Raw genomic sequence first — 18,025 nt, 5'->3', positions numbered from 1 at the left:
TTGTCCTGCCCGCTGTGGCAAGAGAGAACAACTTTTCTCCATCCTTTTTGTGGCAGCCTTTCAAGTATCTGAAGACCGCTTTCATATCCCCCCTTAATCTCCTCTTTTTAAACTAAACACACCCTCTTCCTTCAGCCTTTGCTCATATGGCTGCATTCCACCCCTTTGATCATCTTGGTCGCTTGCCTCTGGCTCCTTTCCAGTTTCTCCACCTCCTTTCTATACCTTGGTGACCCAAACTGGACAGTCTTCCAGCTGAGGCCTAACCAGCACCGAGTAGCACTGGGCAAGTGTGTCTGGAGCTGGGGACAAGGCTTCCTGGGGAACTTCTTACTCTCCACTGCTGCTGTCCAGGAAAAGCAGGTTCTTCAAGGAATTCATCTAATTTCAACTTCCAAAAAAAAGTATCCCCTCCTTGTTGGACCCTTTTTTCTGGAAGTTGAAGCAAGACAAATCCAGACTGGAAATAAGGTGTAAAGTTTTACCAGTGAGGGTAATTAAATCATTGAATACCTTACCAACGGTAGTGGGGGAGTCTCCATCACTGGCAATTTTTCAATCAAGATTAGATGTTCTTCTAAAAGATCTGCTCTAGGAATGATTGTGGGGCAGTTCTCTGGCCTGGGTTACCCAGGAGGTCAGACTAGATGGTCACAATGGTCCCTTCAGGCCTTGGAATGCGTGAATATGCATTCCACTGAAGTTATAGGAAGTGTACTCACTTCCACCCAGTCTGCATTTTGTCCTTGGTCACATACATAAGCCATGATGCATATGATCATGCTGAGCCAAGTTCTGCTCTTGGATACAGCAGTGTAAATCTGGAGTAGCTCCAGTGAGGTCAGTGGAGTCACTCTGGATTCACAGATCAGTGTAGCCAGAAGCAGACTGTGACTGATACTAGTGAATCAGTCACAGTAAAAATCCTCTCCAATACCTTGTCTGACCCTTCCATCCTTCTGCCCTAGGAATCTATGAAAGATGCAATCATCCTGCCCAAACGAGGCAGGGCAGAACCAGCCTTGCTGACATGCCCAGCTTTTCCAGGCCTTATAGGATTCATCTGTGCCAGCTCTTCTTTTCCTCTCCTGAAACAGATGCCAGCCAACAGGCACTGAGGAGGAAGGGGAAGCCTGGTCAGCTGGGGTCTCACCTGGGAGTGAAAAAGCAAAGGCAGTATCTCAGTTGCAGATAAAATCCCCCAGCTGGTGCTCCCGGTAGAGCAGGAGTGCCTCTGACATGCTTCTTCTGCAGCTTGCAGGAGGATTCCTCCCACTCCTGGCTGTGCCCAGTATAGCAGGAAAGATGGGAGAACTTGGTGACCTGAGGGCAGGCTTTGGGCCCAAGCCTCCCTCCATGGAAGTCGATAGCAAAACTTCGATTGACTTTAAAAAGGGGCAGTTAGCTAATGAATCCCAGAGCAGGCTTATTATGCCCACTGTAAAGAGCCCTGCGTGGAGCTGCGCGGTCATCTCATTTCTGGGAACAGCCAGGGGAAAACGGCTTCTCCTTGCACTGCCAGCAAGGGTAGTGCACAACTGATGCCTTGTATCTCAGAGTGCCAATGGCCATTCCCTAGACAGCACGAAAGAATTAGAGGGCAGGATCTAGGGGTTGTCCCTGAGTCCCCAACAGACCCCTATGCAGCTCAGCTAAGAAAAGGCATCTCCAGGGATCAGAGTCTCACTGGACCAGTTTCCCCCATGACTGTCTTCTCAGCAGCCCTGTGGATCTCAATACATGGGGAGAAGACTCTGGGATTGACTGATACCAAACTCCTCTTACACCAGACACTGAAAACAGGGACTAGTTTAAGCTTATTAATAACGGCACCAGAAGAAGACAGAACAGCTTAGGCCTGGTTTGAAGTCCCTTTATTGGAGGTGCCAGGTTACAGTGGCCATGTGTAATTCAATCCCCTACAATTCTTCCTGGGTTTCTGGCTTCTCCTTCACCAGCTGTTTCTTCTGAGGGCCCTAAAACACAAATGGACAGGTGAGAAGAAGAGATCCCATCACCACTAGCTGATGAGTTCAAGATCCACATTACAAGCCTTCCCCAAGTGTTACCTAGAAAGGCAGTAGGTGAGCTGGATGCTGTGGAATTTCTATTCAGATGTGACCACTTTTCACTGCACAAGGCTTGCAACACAAGCTTCATTTCTATTCTCTGGCTGCGAACTCTCAGCTCTCCTCCTGAACGACAGCAGCTGTCTAGCTGTGGTCTCTAGAAACCCTCCTAACCCTGGAGGAATGGGGGTAATGAATTGCCTGTCCCTGGACTGGCAGTTTGCTTAGCTGGGCAGCATGGAAAACTTCAATGACTGGTTTGCTACTGAGCCCAGCAAGCTGGCCTGGGGTGATTGGGAAGATTGAGTGGTAAAGTAATCATATTGATTACATTATAGCATCATGACTGTGACCAGATAGATGAGGTTGTGTCAGGAGAATTTCCTATACAATTCTGTTTCAGGAGGTTGCATATGACAACTCCTTCTGAGCAGAATTTTGGAGTAGGGGTTTCTGGTTTGGGTTACCATCAAGAGGATAGATTCTCAGCTGAGTCAATGGAGCTACACAGATTTACACCTGCTGAGGACGGGGTCCCAGCTCTTCTAGTTAACAAGAGAGGGAGAAAATGGTGGTCCGTGCTTTGTGGGGCTATTGTTTTGCTTCTGCCCAGCTAAATGTTACTGAATTAAATTAAAATGTGGGGAAGGTTCTGGGTGCTCAGCCCTCGACAGGTGAAGTTCAGCTGCTTCAAGATAATGGGTTTAATAGAGCAATATTTCTGTGGCCACTTAGGACTTAATCAATGTCACCATGCTGCCACCCTGGCCACTCAGAGGTGACAGCAGGGACAGAACTCATATCTTCCTGCTCCATAAGCTCAGCCCCCTAGCACATGAGCAAAAGGAGAATCTCCAGGAGTGGTCAGTGTCGAAGCTGCAGCCCTGTCCATTAACCTCCAGCTATCCCGAGAGTGGTGTGAAGGGGTTTTATAGCCAGTCCTTCTTACCTGGAGAGAAGTTAAACATATGTGAAACTGACTAGTCTAATACTCAATCGGCCAGATCCAAACCTGGTGTAAATCAGCATCGCACTATTGAAGTCATGGAGCCATGCTAATGCACACTGGCTGAGGATCTGGTCCACTTAGTATCTAGTCAATTTCACTTTCAGATTTATCCCACAGCACAAGGCGGTGGCGGGGTAGGCTGCAAACACTATAAAGGAATGTTGGTCTGGTTTTTTGTTTATAAACCCGTTTCTGCTGAGATTTTTAAAATGTATATGATTTGGGTATTGAAAAGCTTATTTACACAAAATCCCAAATATGAGGCCAAATCCGACCTGACCTTTTTCCTTTAAAAACATTAAAAGTTTAAGGCAGTCCAATCAAATCAAAGAAATGTACAATTAGGAGTGAAAGACACCATATGTCCAACAAGATGCTACCAACTTAACGGCTTGTTGAATGCACTGTGAGTGCAAACTGGTTGACCATATGGTACATTATTTGCTGTCTTTGGCTAGCTTGTATGACTCTCTCAACCGTCATGTTCCCTCTTTAGCATTGTTTCTGGCAGCTGAACTGCCCTTTATGCAAGACAGTCCTGTTCATTGATTTGGTGGTCTTTATTTTCTGGGTCAGGTCCTCAGCTGGTGTTAATCGGTGTAGCCGCCTTTGAAATCGATTGAGCAAGGTTAATTCACACCAGCTGAGAACCTGGCCCTCTGATTGCAAAGCCAGCAGAGAATTAACTCACCATGAAAGCTCTCTTCTCTTGAGAAGTCTGGAAGCAGCCATGGCCAAACTTGGAAGTGGTATCAATGAACTTCAGTTCGATGGGTTCCAGAGCCCGACGGCTGCTGTGCACTAGAAGGGACTGGAGAGCAAAAGTCACAACACATTAGGCTTATATTTAACCAGAAAGATGAAAGCATGCTTTGATGTGGGTGGAGTTAAGACATTTCATGCATGTCCATTAGCCAATCACTCCAGCAACAGTGGTTTCCTCCGAGACACACCCCAAGTAGCTTTCAGAGTAGCAGCCGTGTTAGTCTGTATTCACGAAAAGAAAAGGAGTACTTGTGGCACCTTAGAGACTAACCAATTTATTTGAGCATAAGCTTTCATGAGCTACAGCTCACTTCATCGGATGCACCCGATGAAGTGAGCTGTAGCTCACGAAAGCTTATGCTCAAATAAATTGGTTAGTCTCTAAGGTGCCACAAGTACCCAGTGACTTTAAGTGCCCTTGCCTCTCAGTTCCCACTTGGAACTGAAATGAAGTAGCAGAGTGTGTCAGATTATTCAAGGACCGCTTCCAACAAATGGCAAAACAGTTCTTAAGGGAGACGAGACTGGCTGATCTGAAACTGGAAACACCATATCAGTGAGAATGGCCTGTCAACACACCTCTCTGGGAAATGGCCCCCTGGAAAATCACTACATGACTCACAAAATGAGGTCCTTCCTTACGCACAGCCTCTGCACTTACTTTCGAGGGGGGAAGAGGGGGTTACCTTTCTGAGAGTGAGCACCCGTTTCTTAGTGCCCATGACGCAGCCCTTCAGCATGATGAAATCATTGTTGACTGCACCGTAGTGAGGAAATCCACCCTGCAGGAAAAGACAGAGGACAAGATTGCAGCGGTGAGATGTGTGGCTAACAGATCTGCATCAGGAAGTGACATCTGCTATAGCAAAGCAGGGTATTTATTATTTAATTATTAATCATCCTTCTTATTAACTAACCATTAACATGCTTTGCGCTTATCGTACGCAGTGCAGCCCGTCCGTGAGGTCTACAAATACTATTACCCCCATTTTACACGGGGGCAAGCTGTCACAGAGGATAGAGCTGGGGCTGCAATCTTTTGTTCAAAACCATTTTTTTTAAATGGGAAATAGACTTTTTGTCCAAACTGACATTTCCAACTTGGATGAGATTTTTCTGGGTTTCTGCTGACAAACCAAAAGCCTGTAAGGCAAAAAATGCCAGCTGAAAACAATTGTTTGTTGTTGTTTTTTGGATGTGGAAAAGCAAAAATGTTGCAACTTTTGGTTACTAAAAAAAACAAAACAAAACAAGGAATTAAAATCAAAATTCGTGTGGCCAGAAAAAATATTTCCCAACCAGCTTTTCCCCAACAGAAACCTTAAGTGACTTGCCCCAGGCCATGTCTCTGGTCAGTGGCAGAGTCGGGAATGCAGAAGTCCCAGCTCCAGCCCCAACACTTCCTATTTCTTTAGCCCTTTTACCAGCGGTGTGATCGTCTTCTCGGTGACATCGTAGTTCGTCGCGGCGCTGTTCTTCACTATTTTGCCATCTTGTATGTGGACCCCACGGCCAATACGGTAAATCTGGGTGAGAGCCCAGGTTGAAATGGAGTTAATGGCTTTAGGACACAGTTACAAACAAAGTGTCACCAACCAAGCACAAAAAACAGAGATGCCAGGTGGGGATAAAACACATAGGCTCATCTCAGATGTCGTCAGCAGGCAATGGATAGAGTACATCCCTGCCCATGGGCATGGACCACTGTGTCTGGACAGCGCCTAGCACAATGGGGTCATGGTCAGTGACTCAGGCTCCCACGCGCTATGGTAATAAAAATAATCAACAATAATAACATCACCAAACAAAGCCTTAAATTCCCTCCTGCCCTGAAATTACATGCATGACAGAGAGATGGCTCAGTACAGGAGAGGAGAGGGAAGGGGGCTCGAAAGGAGGAGAAACTGCACTAGGCCCAAGGGAGGTGTCACATCGGTGTCATACCTTCTTGTTGAGCTCCGTGCGATGGTGGTAGCCCTTCTGGCCAGCCCGGGCAATGGAGTAGCCCACCCGGGCTGGATGCCAGGCTCCAATGCAGGCCACTTTGCGTAAGCCTTTGTGAGTTTTCCTTGGGAGCTTCTTGGCATGCCAGCGGCTGGTTACCCCTAGGGAAGCAGGACAGGATGATACTATAGGAGGAGCCAAGGGGGACAGGTGGTGGTGCTTCAGAGCCAGAAATCAGAGCGAGTGCCTGGGGGGTTTGTCTTACGTTGCATCTCAAGTTATGAGAAGACGGCGGGTCAGATTGAAGCAAACAGCCATTTTCAGAATCGGGGGCCCATGGACAGAACTGTACTCACTTCGCATTGAACTGACTGCACTACGGTGTGTCCCCCGCACATGTGAGCACACACACACTCTGGTTTGGTCAGCACTGAAATGACCTTTTGTCCTTATTTTGTTTACCTCAGATTTCGGCAGGCCAAGTGCCCTTAGGGCTCCCATGAGAACTAAGCCCATAACTAATGACAGGGCATTTTGAACCTGATAAACAGAACCAAATCTGCTAAAAAGAGAACAGACGTATGGGAACAAACCCAGCGGCTCTTTGGTGTCCCTCGTGAACTGAGGTGTGGGGCCTCTCTGTCTGGCTGCTGCTCAGCCGACATCTCGAGGACGACCACCTCTACTGGCACTAATTGTCCACCTCCCCCGTCGATCATCTCGGAGGATGAAATAAGGGAGTGAGAAATGAACCCCCATCTTGTCCTCCAGAAGAGGACCCCCAGGACATGGGGGGTTGCCGTGTACTGTCTGTGGGATGCTCGCACTACCACTGCCTCTGTTGTACCCACTCTGGGACTAGGCATTTCACCAACACTAAAAACAATGTTTTAAAGAAATGTACAGGCAAAATAAAGTGGAGTCTGTTCTCCTGTTGATGTCACACAAGGTGAAGCTTTATGCATCAATGTTAATTATTCACAATGATGCATAGATTCTTCACTGTGTTTAATTGTGAATTACTATTAATTCGATGAGGTCAAGAAGCCATGCCTTGACAATCACAGATTAGTAAATAATGACTATTAATAATAATATTAAGTCCTCAGCACTCCTATGGCTTTTTCATCCACAGATCTTGAAGCACTTGACATAGCTGTCAGTGTCACTATCTCCATTTTACAGATGGAGGAACTGAGGTGCAGAGAGGGCATGCAACTGGCTCAGGGCCACAGAGTGAGTTGGTCTGAGCACTGGGATTATAATTTAGGTCTCCCGACTCCCTGTCCCGTGCTTACTCCACTAGAAAATGGCCTCCCCCAAGAGCATCAAGGAGGCCTCACAGCACAATACCCACGCAATGTGTAAGCACCCCTCTGCCCATCCTCCTCAGAGGATCCATGCCAAGCCCCATGGCAAAGGACCCTCCCTCCCCCTGTACCTTTCATCCCGCGCCCCTTGGTCACCCCGATGACGTCGATCATTTCGTTCTGGCTGAAGACTGCGTGCACAGAGACCTGCTTCTCCAGCTTCTCGTGAGCCCAGTCCACCTTGTCGGCCACCGTCCCGCCATTCAGCTGAATCTCCATCACGTGGGCCTTCTTCTGACGCAGCGGGAGCAGCTTCATCTGCATTGGGCAGCAAAGGCCAAGAAATGACACCAGGCCTGTGGGTGTGAACGTGTTCCCAGGGGCAATATGTTCCCAGGGAGGAGACAGGGCCAGCTTGGACCCAAGCGGGCTGTTTGCAGTTCAGTCTGCCTGAGTCTAGCTAATCTGTCTACCCAGGTGTACGTAAAGCACCCACTCACTGTGCTGTCTCCCCAGCAGCGAAGCCCTAGATGTGGCATTTCAGGGTCTCTTATGCTTTTATTATATCTCAGCAGGGCTGCAGACTCCTGGCTGGGGAGGGGGAGAAGAGCACTCACCGGGGGGGGTCCATTCGCCCTGGGAAAGAAAGAGGCAAGCAGGTGGCACCTGGCTTTACTCTCCTACCACCCCATCCAGCCAGCAGCATGAACAGGACTCCGAGGGAGCTGCCTCCAGCCCCTGCAGCGTGGGGACAAGTCAGCCTGAGAGAGAGGGATGGAACCGAGAGGGGGAGAATCCTAGAGGGTCCCCCACAAACTAAACCCTGATGGGGAAAAATAACCCGTCAAGCCATGAAGTGTCTGTTGTGTGAGTGAGACACACCCAGTGCGCACGCTCACTGAGCACACGCACGCGCACACACTCACTAAGCACGCGGTGTGGCTAGGAACAGAGCGAAGCCCACCCTTCCTGGGGCAGCCAGGCACAGACAAATGGAAACTGGGCTCTGCTAACTAGCATTCACTGTGGAGTGCTGCAGAGAATCCTCTGAGCCCAGGGGCTGGATGGATTTTAACGGGAGCCTATCTGTGGGAACTGTGGGCGTCGCTGAAGCTCACCAGCTGTGCAGCAGCAGCATGGATACAACCACAGGGCCAAACCCTCCAGCCCTTACTTATAGGGGCAGTCCTAGCAGCTCCAACGGGACTATTCAGAGGCAGACTGGGGACTAGCCCAGCGGCGTCTTGTGCTATTGGCCTGCATTTCCAGCTGATTACTCTGCACCATGGGCGGCCTCCCTCTCCCCAGCCTCAGCAGCACTTGCCAGCCCCGCCAATGCAGCTCAGACCGATGCAATCCCACAAACAGCCGTGCGACCAGCCCCAGGCTCCCCAAGACTATCCCCTCCTCACGGTGCTAGAAGGCAGCGCTGCAGCATCATCTTCCCTCCCAGCGACCTCACGCGGTGTCACATCCCACTTTTCAAAATCAGCTGGTAGTGATGGCTGCAGCCCAGCCTGTCCATGTCACATGGCCAGACACAACTTTAGAACTGCTGTGGCAAGCTGACAAGCCCAAACTAGCCCAAAGGGAGGCCTCTGTGCCCTCGGGCCGGCCCAGATCCTCCTGGGCTCTGAGGAGTTGAAAGCTCCCTAAGGATCCAAATTCAAATAGCCCCTGAATATCCAGTCGCTCTGGCACCTGGCAAGCCCTTCCCTGCAGCCAGGCTCACAGGTTATTTTTACCCCATCACCTGACACCAGTTGCTAATTTGAAATGAACTCATCAGTGGGCCTCTGACCCTTGCCGGGTGCCAGCGTTACACCGTTCACTGAGGGGCTTGGGAGCGATGCCTGCTCCCTCCCAACGAGCTTGCGAGTGCCTCTGGCACTTCCCACTGCGAGTCCTGTGGCTTCTCTGGGGTCCCATGCAGCAGCAAGAAGATGGAAAACCCCAGGCCCAAGCCTTCCACAGGAGTCGGGGTGTCAGTGCCAGGCTCCTGGGAGAATCCAAGTGTAGAGACTTCCATTGTGCCCATTGGATTCCCCCTTGCACTTTCAAATGGACAAGGTTGCTCTCTGGTAAGTGGCGGCAACGGTCAGCATGCACATCCCACATCTCCAGCACCCACTAACCTGCCTGCTACTCCAATCCCCGGACCAGTGACAAGAGGCCCCATCCCCCTCCCAGCCAACAAGACCCTCCATTCCCCTCCAGTGATGAGAAGTGCCCTGATTCCCACTTGCTAGTTGCTCTCAGCTTCCAAGCCCTCACCCCACTCAAACAGGCTACTGGGGTCAAGCCACACACCCTGTGTGAAGTGCTGACCTGAGTGTGGACGATGACTCGAATGATCTTGCAGTACTTCTTCATGGCCGCAAAATCCTTCTCTAGCTGTTTCTTCCCGTCCTTGTCCTGCCATTTTTTGCAGTACTTGGTGAAGGCCTTCTTCTTACTCTTGTGCCTAAGGACAGGAGCCTTTTAATTATGCTGGAGACTGGAATAATGAAGCACAGAATCTCAGAAACACAGTGCAACATGTGTGACAAGGTTGCTTAAGTGCTTAAGGCATGCTATTGGAAGCATCATGCATCCATGGCTCATTGCACCAAGCTGACGTGAACACATGAGACCATTAGAGGGAGCTCAGAGTAGGAAATGGTGAAAGGACATTAATGGACTGACAACGCTTGTAATTCTGGCAGCTTTTTTTATAGAGACTCCAGTTGATGCCCACTGATTTGCTCACTTAGTGAAGTTAAAATACACCAGCAAAAATAGAGCTAAATAGAAATGAGACAAACCAGTCTCTCTAGTGAGGATCACGGACATTTTATGGGCCAGATTTGAAGGCATGTCTACACAACTATTAAAGCCATAAGTTTGCTCAATTACAAAGACTCAAGCGATCACTTTCCCCACTGCCGCTCCAAGATTTGGGGAGTCAAGCTCTACAATGGTGCGGAAGGCTAGATTTTGCTTTAATTTACACCCCCGGAAACCTGGAATTACTCTATTGACTTCAATGGAGTTACTTTGGTGAACCAATTACAACGGTGAGCAGAATCTGGCCTCAGCTACGCGATGGATAATTAAATTGTGGAACTCCCTGCCACATCACCGAGACTAATAACTCAGTACTATTATTACACTAATCAGAAATTTGTGTGCACACGTTTTTATTCACAGAAGCCAAAACGGTCGTGTCGCACAACTGTGCACAATTAAACAGCTGCTGGATTTCACCCCAGAGGCGGCTGCAGATGGGTGAAGGATTCTAGTGTGGATACATTACAGGGAGCCTTTTGTGGCTAACATGGGGGTAGGGAAAGAGGACGCTGTTACAATTGCCAGGAAATCCATGCGCTGAGAGAGTCTTACCAGTTCTTGTAGAAGCGGCGTCTGCACTCATCGCTGAGGTGCTCAGCAAAAATGCTCCTGAAATTTCTCAGGCCCCTGGGGGTGTCTATGTATCCCACAAGCCCAACCACTACCAGAGGCGGGGTCTCCACTATTGTGACTGCTTCCACCTCTTCCCTCTTGGAAAGCTCTGAAATCAAAGGGTGTAACAGTGAATTCAATGTGAGTTGACTGCTCAGCGTCTCACAGGACAAGGTTCTTTCAGGGGAGCCAGGGGTGGCCAGTAATTCTCTTAATTAGATACCCAAGTTCATGGTGCTCAATGCACCTTCAACTACACTGTGTCCCAGCAGAGGGCAGCTGTCAATTGGTGTCTCCGTCTTTTATAAAAGCAAATTAGCTTAGAGCAGATGGGGATGCCAATTGCACAGAACTGGAGACCTACCTTTGTCTACTGCCCAGAAAGCAACACAACTTCCCCACCTAAACGCTGAGACCCCATGCAGAGTATAAGGGAAGTTATCCCTCCATGGGCCATTCACTGCTTGGCTTCTTTGCCAACAGGGAGCTAACTAATACCAGCTGTGCTGATGACCTTTGATATAACGTAGGAATTGCACTGAGAACGTCTAAACAGCTGCCAGATTATTTTTGGTCATTGGTGAACTGCCATTTCAAATCTAGGCTAGGTTAGAGAGGAAGGGCTCCATCACCCATTTCCAAACCCCAAGAGCTATCCATCCCAGCCGGCCATAAGTGACTTTTCCCTCTATTCTTTCCTGGACTCGAACTAGCTGATTCAATCAAAGCCTCTTACTCAGTCCTGGCCTGTGAACTTCTCGTAGGATGTGCGTCATGCCAGCTTTGTAGCCCAGAAAGGCTGTCAGGTGGACTGGCTTGCTGGGATCATCCTTGGGCCAGGTCTTCACCTTCCCTCGGTGACGCCGGCTTCTCTTATGAGGGAGGAAGCCCAAGTGGCCATGCCTGGGAGCTGAAAACTTGCGATGGGACTGGGGGAAGGCAAGAAACAAAAAGGATTCAGTTTTACCTTCAAACCCAGAAGGGTATGGGCCTGAGCCAATGCTGACTGAAGACAATGGGAATCCTTGGACTTCAGTTAGATCATCTCTATGTATATTACAGATTTCAGGACAGCAGCTTGTTACATCAGGGCCCATCTGCTATATGGTGTTTAGAAATAAAAAAGAATTATATGAATTACAAAGACCATTATGTATCTCGCCGATGGATGGATAATCTCAAAGTCTTCGCAGACCTGAGAGAGGAAATTCACAAATAATTTTTTCCTCCATTTCCAGTAACAGAGGAAAAGATCTCCCTAAAGGGACAGATTTTTAAGTTTATAAATGTAGTCCCCAGCCTTTGCGTCAAAGCATTCAAGTCTCCGTGAAAACTGCTGACGAGGATTTGCTAAATAAAACACCCAGACTATAACTGTCCTTCTTTCAGCTAAGAGATACACAATGTTTTCCAGTTTTGCCCCACTTTGGCGTTCATTATTATTCTTAATATGTGTCATAGCCACACATAGAGGGCCCGGTCAGGGTTTGTACAGCATTGTGTGCGGTGCTGCACAAACCCAGAGTGAAAGCGAGGCCCTGCCTTGATGTCCATACATTCTCATCCAGACAAGCAACAACCAATGGCAGGAACTAACAATTGGACAACATGGGGGAGGGTGGACGAAGGAAACCATAAGAAGAACATGCACATACACAGGCCAAATATGTACTTTGTAAAGCAAACTATGAGAATTAACTAGAAAAGTCACAATCATGAACTCAAGCTGTGCATAGCAACCACTACCCCTTTGGAGGAAGTTGGACAAATTCTTACAATAGCCGCATAAAGTTGAGGTTAAGGGAATCAGCCCAGCAGCAAAGGGGTAAATTTACATTCACTACACTACAACTCCCTCTTGTTTATTCAGTAATTCCAGTACCAGGTTTCCCTTTCCCCTAAGCTTATTCTCCAACCCAAAGTGGAACTGACTGTTGATTTCAAGCCAGTTTCAAATGTGCTGGTTTAATCTGCCGAATGAATATCTCAAGCCATTAAATGTTCTACCCTACAAGCTACAAGACATTAACATGGAACGTTACAGACCATGGGAAGTCTTCAGCACAGATCAGCAGCCCAACGAGGCAGTCACCAAATACCTCTACAGTCTAATACCTAAGATGTTTATCAGTCTGAAGACACAAATTTAGCTGCTGGCTTCATTCAACGCTATATTCATTTCATACTCAGCAAATCGGCCAGGGTCTGACTCTAACAACAGTTGATGTGGTAAAGGTCAATTGCCAGTGTCTTAATTTACCACAGAAACAAACCGAACATGAATGGAGGGAATTACAATTGCTACCTACAGCACAATATATGAAGACAAAATTCTGCCCTCATTTACACCTAGGCAACCCCATCACTCCCAACTAGATAACTACATTCCTAATTAACTACCTCCAGAGTTTTTTTTTTCTCATGCACGCCTGCCCTGCTGGCAACTCCCCAAGAGCAGGGGCCTAGGACTGGTATTCCCAAAGGGGATGTTATGATTGCTTTGTTACCCCAGGGCAGGGAAGATTCCCCTCCTCTCAGCAGTGTGATTTCCTGTACTTAGCAGCACTATATTTAGAACTATCACTAAAGGGCAGCCAACATATTCCGTGTATATACTGCTACATAAATTGGCCAAATCCTGAGCTCAGACCCCGATCCTGCAACAAGTTCCAGGCAGGTGGATCCCTGACCCCACGCAGAGCTCATCACAGGACTGGGGCTTTCAATTCATACTCAGTCCAAACTCATCCATTTCTCTAGGTACGGACAGAGTAAGAATCTCAGGGTCCCCTCCCCACCCACCGCCACCCACCAGTCCTGTATTGTCGTCTCCTGTGCTCTGTTCAGCCCAAACAATGAGGGCTTTCACACAGTCAAACAGATCGCCTGGGGAGAAGCATTTCCTGATATCTCTTTAGCCCTTTCACTGTGCAACGCTGACACAGTGTCTATTCAACAGCAGTAACATTTCTTTAAGTGATGATATTTCATTAGACCTATTCAGAGAGGACATAACAGGTGCGTAGGCCAGCATCTGGTGGTGTGCTTTAGCTCAAGTAACTAGCTGTGCAGTAAGAAAGAGGTTAAAATCTATCAGTAAAGTATAATTTAATAGCCCTTGTTTGTTTTTACTCATTTTAGTTACTTGGGATCTGCTTAATCCTTTACTTTAGGTCTTCCATAGTCTGCCTATCCGGAGGCTAATGGGATCTGACAGGATATGTAAGAGTTAATATTGTCACCCATCTCTATGAAAATCAAGACTGTTCTGATTTTCAAATATTTTTCCTGGACCCACAAACAGCAGCTCACAGAGGTCTCCAAAATATCCCATCTTTGAGCAGAAGTGGGGTGGGGAAGGGAGATGCAAATACAATCCCTTCTTTCTTGTAGGTCCATGTTGCACCATACAGTATCATGTTGTGCTGGTACTTGCACTAAATGAAGATTTTAAAAAGAGAGGCAAATTGGCTGTCTGATAGGATGCCATCCGGCCTATGTTGTTTTCTCTTTTTTTACTAGCTTGGCTGAGGTTTGCATTTGCACGAAAACCAGTTAAACCTCGACAGATGCCAGATCTTTTCATATCTCTACATTTAGTAATAAAAATAAAGCCCCTGTCTGTGGAGAAAAAGTGACGGGCGTCATCAGCGGATCGTTTTAATCCTTCCAAAAACAGCCCCATGTCTCACAACAAGTGAATGTTGCCACAATATCCAGCTAAAGCATCACTACAGGTAGCAGTGGGATTGCCCACTGTTAGTCTTCAAGGGCCTGATCCTGCCCCCTTTGAAATCTAAAGGAATTTTGTCCTCGACTTAAATGAGAGCACAAATCCTTCCCCCTCCCAAAAGCTCCAGAACCACTTAACCAGGGGCCTTTCATTTTTCTCTTTTCAAAAGCTGGCCGCGTCACAACACGCAGGGCTGCGTGTTCCCGTGTTTCTGAGCGCAGCAGGGCCCTCTGCCCGAGGGGATCCAGCAGCGCCCGGCGGGGGTTCCCACAAGAGGCGAGTCAGGGCTGCGGACTGGGAGTCAGGACGCCGGGGTCCCACTCCCGGCGCTCACCGCAAGCAAAGGCGGAAACAAGAGCCCAAGACCCCCAGCAGGCAGCGTCGGGGTTCCTGAGCTTTTCCCGGCCCCCGGCAGGGAGTCAGGGGGCTTGCGGAGTTTGTGCCAGGGGGACTCATCGGTGGTAGGGGTCCCAGAGGGCTCGTGCCGGGGGCAGGAGCCCTGGGCCGATCCCCCGGGGTGGCACAGCTCTTTGCGAAGGGCGGTTCGAGGCTCCCCGGGGGCAGTCGCTTCGAGGCTGGGAAGGGGGTCCCAGGGGTACTGAGCCACTGTGGCCCGTTCCGGATCCCGCTCTCCTTGGGACTGAGGCGGCCCTTAGGAAGGAGCCAGGGGTGCATGGGGCGGGGACAGCATTGCGGGGGGGGGGCAGTTGCCCCCCCCCCATTTGCCAGGCTCTAATATAATCACATATCACGGTGCTACATGTTGACCCCCCACCCCCACCCCCACCCCCACCCCCACCCCGCCGGCGCGTGCTGCCCTGGCAGAGGCTCCCTCCCCGAGGCAACGACCGGAGGAACTACATATCCCAAGGGGCATCGGGGGGGGGGAATGCGTAGCGCTGCGCATGCGCATTGGGCGCCCCCCCGCGTTTTCTGCCCCGGAAACGAGACTCTCTCTCCCGAAGCGCCGCGCGGCAGGACGCTACCCTGGTTACGCAGGCGTCTCCGTCACCTTTGACCTTTGCCCCCCCCCTTCCAGCTTGTGTAGGGGGGTCGCCATCTTGTCCGGGCCGGCGGTGAAGGAGATTCCGGGCCGCTGCTGTGTCGCGATGCCGGATGACTGGGACCCGGAGGTGTACAAGGGGCCGCCGAGCCGCACCCCCGTCCCCGAGAAGCGGACGTCGCTGCCTAACCCGGTCACCATCATCCAGACCCTCTTCTACTACAGCGTCGACGCGCCGGTCACCTTCTTCCGAGGTAGCGGGCCGGGCCCCTGCCCTGCCCTGCCCCGCCGGGTGGATCGGGCCCCCCTGCAGCCAAGCGGGGGTGGGTGCAGGGGGGCCCTTCCCCCGCCCCTAGCCGTGCCCGGACGGCGCCCGCCTCTCCCGGCCCATCCTCCCCGTGGAGCTAGGCCTAGCCCGGGGGCACGGCACGAACCTGCTTCGGGTTGCACGCTCGGGTCAGGGTTCACCCCGACCCCGAGCTGGGTCCCAGCCGCCTAGTAGGGGAGCCCCGGGCACCTCTCCCTGCCTGACAGCTGCTCGGCTTCATGGATAGGGTGACCAGACAGCAGCTGAAAAGGCGGGACAGAGGCTGGGGGTGATAGGCGCCTATATAAGAAAAAGTCCCCAAAAAACCAGGGCATCTGGTCACCCTATTCATGGACATCCCCAGCTGACCTGTTGCTGCCGGAGGGTCATGGGAGACCGTCCCCTCCGAGCTCCATCCCAGCCACGTGCAATCGCTTCATGATTCCCGCTTCATGAATCCCTGTTCCATGAATCCCTGTTCGGTTTGTTCCCCCTGGGGCACCCGGCGCTGGCCGCTGTCAGAAGACAGGAGACTGGGCTAGATGGACCTTTGGTCTGGCTCTTAGGATCTGCCCCGGACAGGGCGTGGCACTCTGGGGATGTGTCCCACTCCCATCTGGCGGTACTGCCCAGTGCCAGGTTGCTTTCAGTGCCATGTGCTCTCTGGAGTCGTCCCCCCGCCACACTCCCCTTCAGGTTATGGCACTGATCCCTTATTGCTTTTTGATGGAGTCATTCATCAGTTCTGATAAAAGTGAAGAACGCTGGTTTCCCTTCCCTGGTTTGTTTTGAACTCCCTGGTAGAAAATATCAGGCTGATAACCCAGAGGGCAAGTGACCTGCCTGATTTTGTGACACTTAAGACATCGTAGTTAAGCGTTTACTGTATTTCCTTAGTGTTCCAGCTTAGCAGTCTCTCAGCAGAGTTAGTTCTGGAAAGTGATGGCAGATGGACATGCACCTGATATTATCAATCATTCCTGCCTAGTCAGTGGTACATAGGCTGTATAGAAAGTAACTCGAGATTTTGTTGCAGAACAGAATACATACTGCAAAATTCCTTTCATTTTTATTTTACAAGTCACCCAATACCTGTTAGGTTACTGAGACAATTTTTGTTGTGTGTCCTGTATGATTTCCATCCTAAACAAGAATTGTACCGTGTCCAGTAGTTGTTTTAGTTGGTTCTGTCCATCTCTTGTTTAGCAGGGTTTGAAGGAAATATTTGATTAGTACCTTGAAGGTGCATGAATGTGGTGGTTGACTCTTGCAGAATGGATTGAGCGCCAACATGCGAAGAAAAAATTTTATTACTATCATCGGAATTACCCCCGGGTGCCGGATCTAACGGAGTGCTTGGAGGATGACTACATATGCTTCTTTGAAGCTGAGGCACAGTGGCGGAGGGACATGTATGTATATCTACCGCATAGCTGTCGTGGCTTTGGAGCCTTATTCCATTGACGAAACCTACTGACGGGTCTCTTCGAGCACAAGATTTCTGTGCCTGATTCAGTCATAGCTTGTCATAGTAGATATTCCACACTGAGGTTTCCCCCAGCTCCTGCTCCACTTTAGGAAGCTTCTCTGTGGCTAGCAAAGCCAATAAGCTTCCTTAGAAGCTTATTTCAAATATTGGGCAGCTGCTGGTTTTCATCCATCCCTGATAGAGTTACAAGTATCTTTGCTGCAGCATGCCTGAGCTGGGCTCTGAGAGTAGAACCCAAAGATCACTACTGATTCTCCTTCTCTGATGCCACTACATACGGCATTGCTGCCAGGCTCCTGGGGCTTGATTTCGCTTAGTTCTGCTTCAAAAAAATTGTATCCCCTATTAAAGCAGCTAATAAAATAGCCTCTTGTTCTATCCAGAATGTAACTAATTACAGTATTCTCCAGCTGCAGGAAGTTATTGCCACTACCGCAGTTGCACTGATCTCTCTCTCACACAGGAAAGTTGATCAGGAAATTGTGAAGATAATTCAGGAAAGGGTGGGAGCTTGCCAGCAGAGGGAAGGACAGAGCTTCGTTCAGAACTGTGCAAAGGAGATGGAGCAGTTTGCTCAGGTTGCTAAAGCCTATCAAGATAGATGTGAGTAAGGCCATTTAAGGCCTCAATTTATTTGAAAAATGTTCAGGTTTGACTGCGCCATGACTGGGGGGGGGGGGGGGCAGGAGAGGATGTCTACTATCCTAAACCTAACCTAAAGATTTGGAGACTGGTGCCCTCAGCTCGTGAAAGAGGGGCCCTAGAGCAACCCTCTTTGGTAAGTGCTCAGAAAGGAACTGTGGCTATGCTTTATTCAGAGCATGGGTGGGCAAACTATGGTGGCCTGCAGGATTGCCACCCCTGTGGCACCATGGGCCCTGTGCTGCTCCGGGAAGCGGCCAGTACCACATCTCTGCAGCCCCTGATGGGGGGCAGAGGGCTCCTCATGCTGCTG

General features: G+C 49.7%; 1 protein-coding gene across 6 annotated transcripts; it reads right to left on the bottom strand.

Moving 5' to 3' along the window:
* Nucleotides 1-1,863: 1,863 nt before the first annotated feature.
* Nucleotides 1,864-17,743, bottom strand: RPL3L (ribosomal protein L3 like). 6 transcript variants are annotated; one of them, XM_073361724.1, is made up of 10 exons: nt 15,951-17,743; nt 11,275-11,638; nt 10,479-10,647; nt 9,426-9,561; nt 7,229-7,415; nt 5,788-5,948; nt 5,268-5,369; nt 4,530-4,625; nt 3,770-3,889; nt 1,864-1,976 (listed from the first exon to the last, which is right to left on the bottom strand). In XM_073361724.1, exons 1-10 carry the CDS (start codon nt 15,969-15,971, stop codon nt 1,920-1,922), a joined length of 1,413 nt encoding a protein of 470 aa, XP_073217825.1. In that variant the 5' UTR covers nt 15,972-17,743; the 3' UTR covers nt 1,864-1,919. The 6 variants fall into 6 exon arrangements, with proteins under 6 accessions (XP_073217825.1, XP_073217829.1, XP_073217826.1 ...); XM_073361728.1 differs by having other exon boundaries at nt 11,506-11,638; XM_073361725.1 differs by having other exon boundaries at nt 11,275-11,635.
* Nucleotides 17,744-18,025: the final 282 nt, after the last annotated feature.

Source organism: Lepidochelys kempii, chromosome 10, assembly GCF_965140265.1.
Source record: "Lepidochelys kempii isolate rLepKem1 chromosome 10, rLepKem1.hap2, whole genome shotgun sequence".
Lineage (NCBI taxonomy): Eukaryota > Metazoa > Chordata > Testudines > Cheloniidae > Lepidochelys > Lepidochelys kempii.
This window is presented reverse-complemented; position numbering and strand designations above follow the sequence as displayed.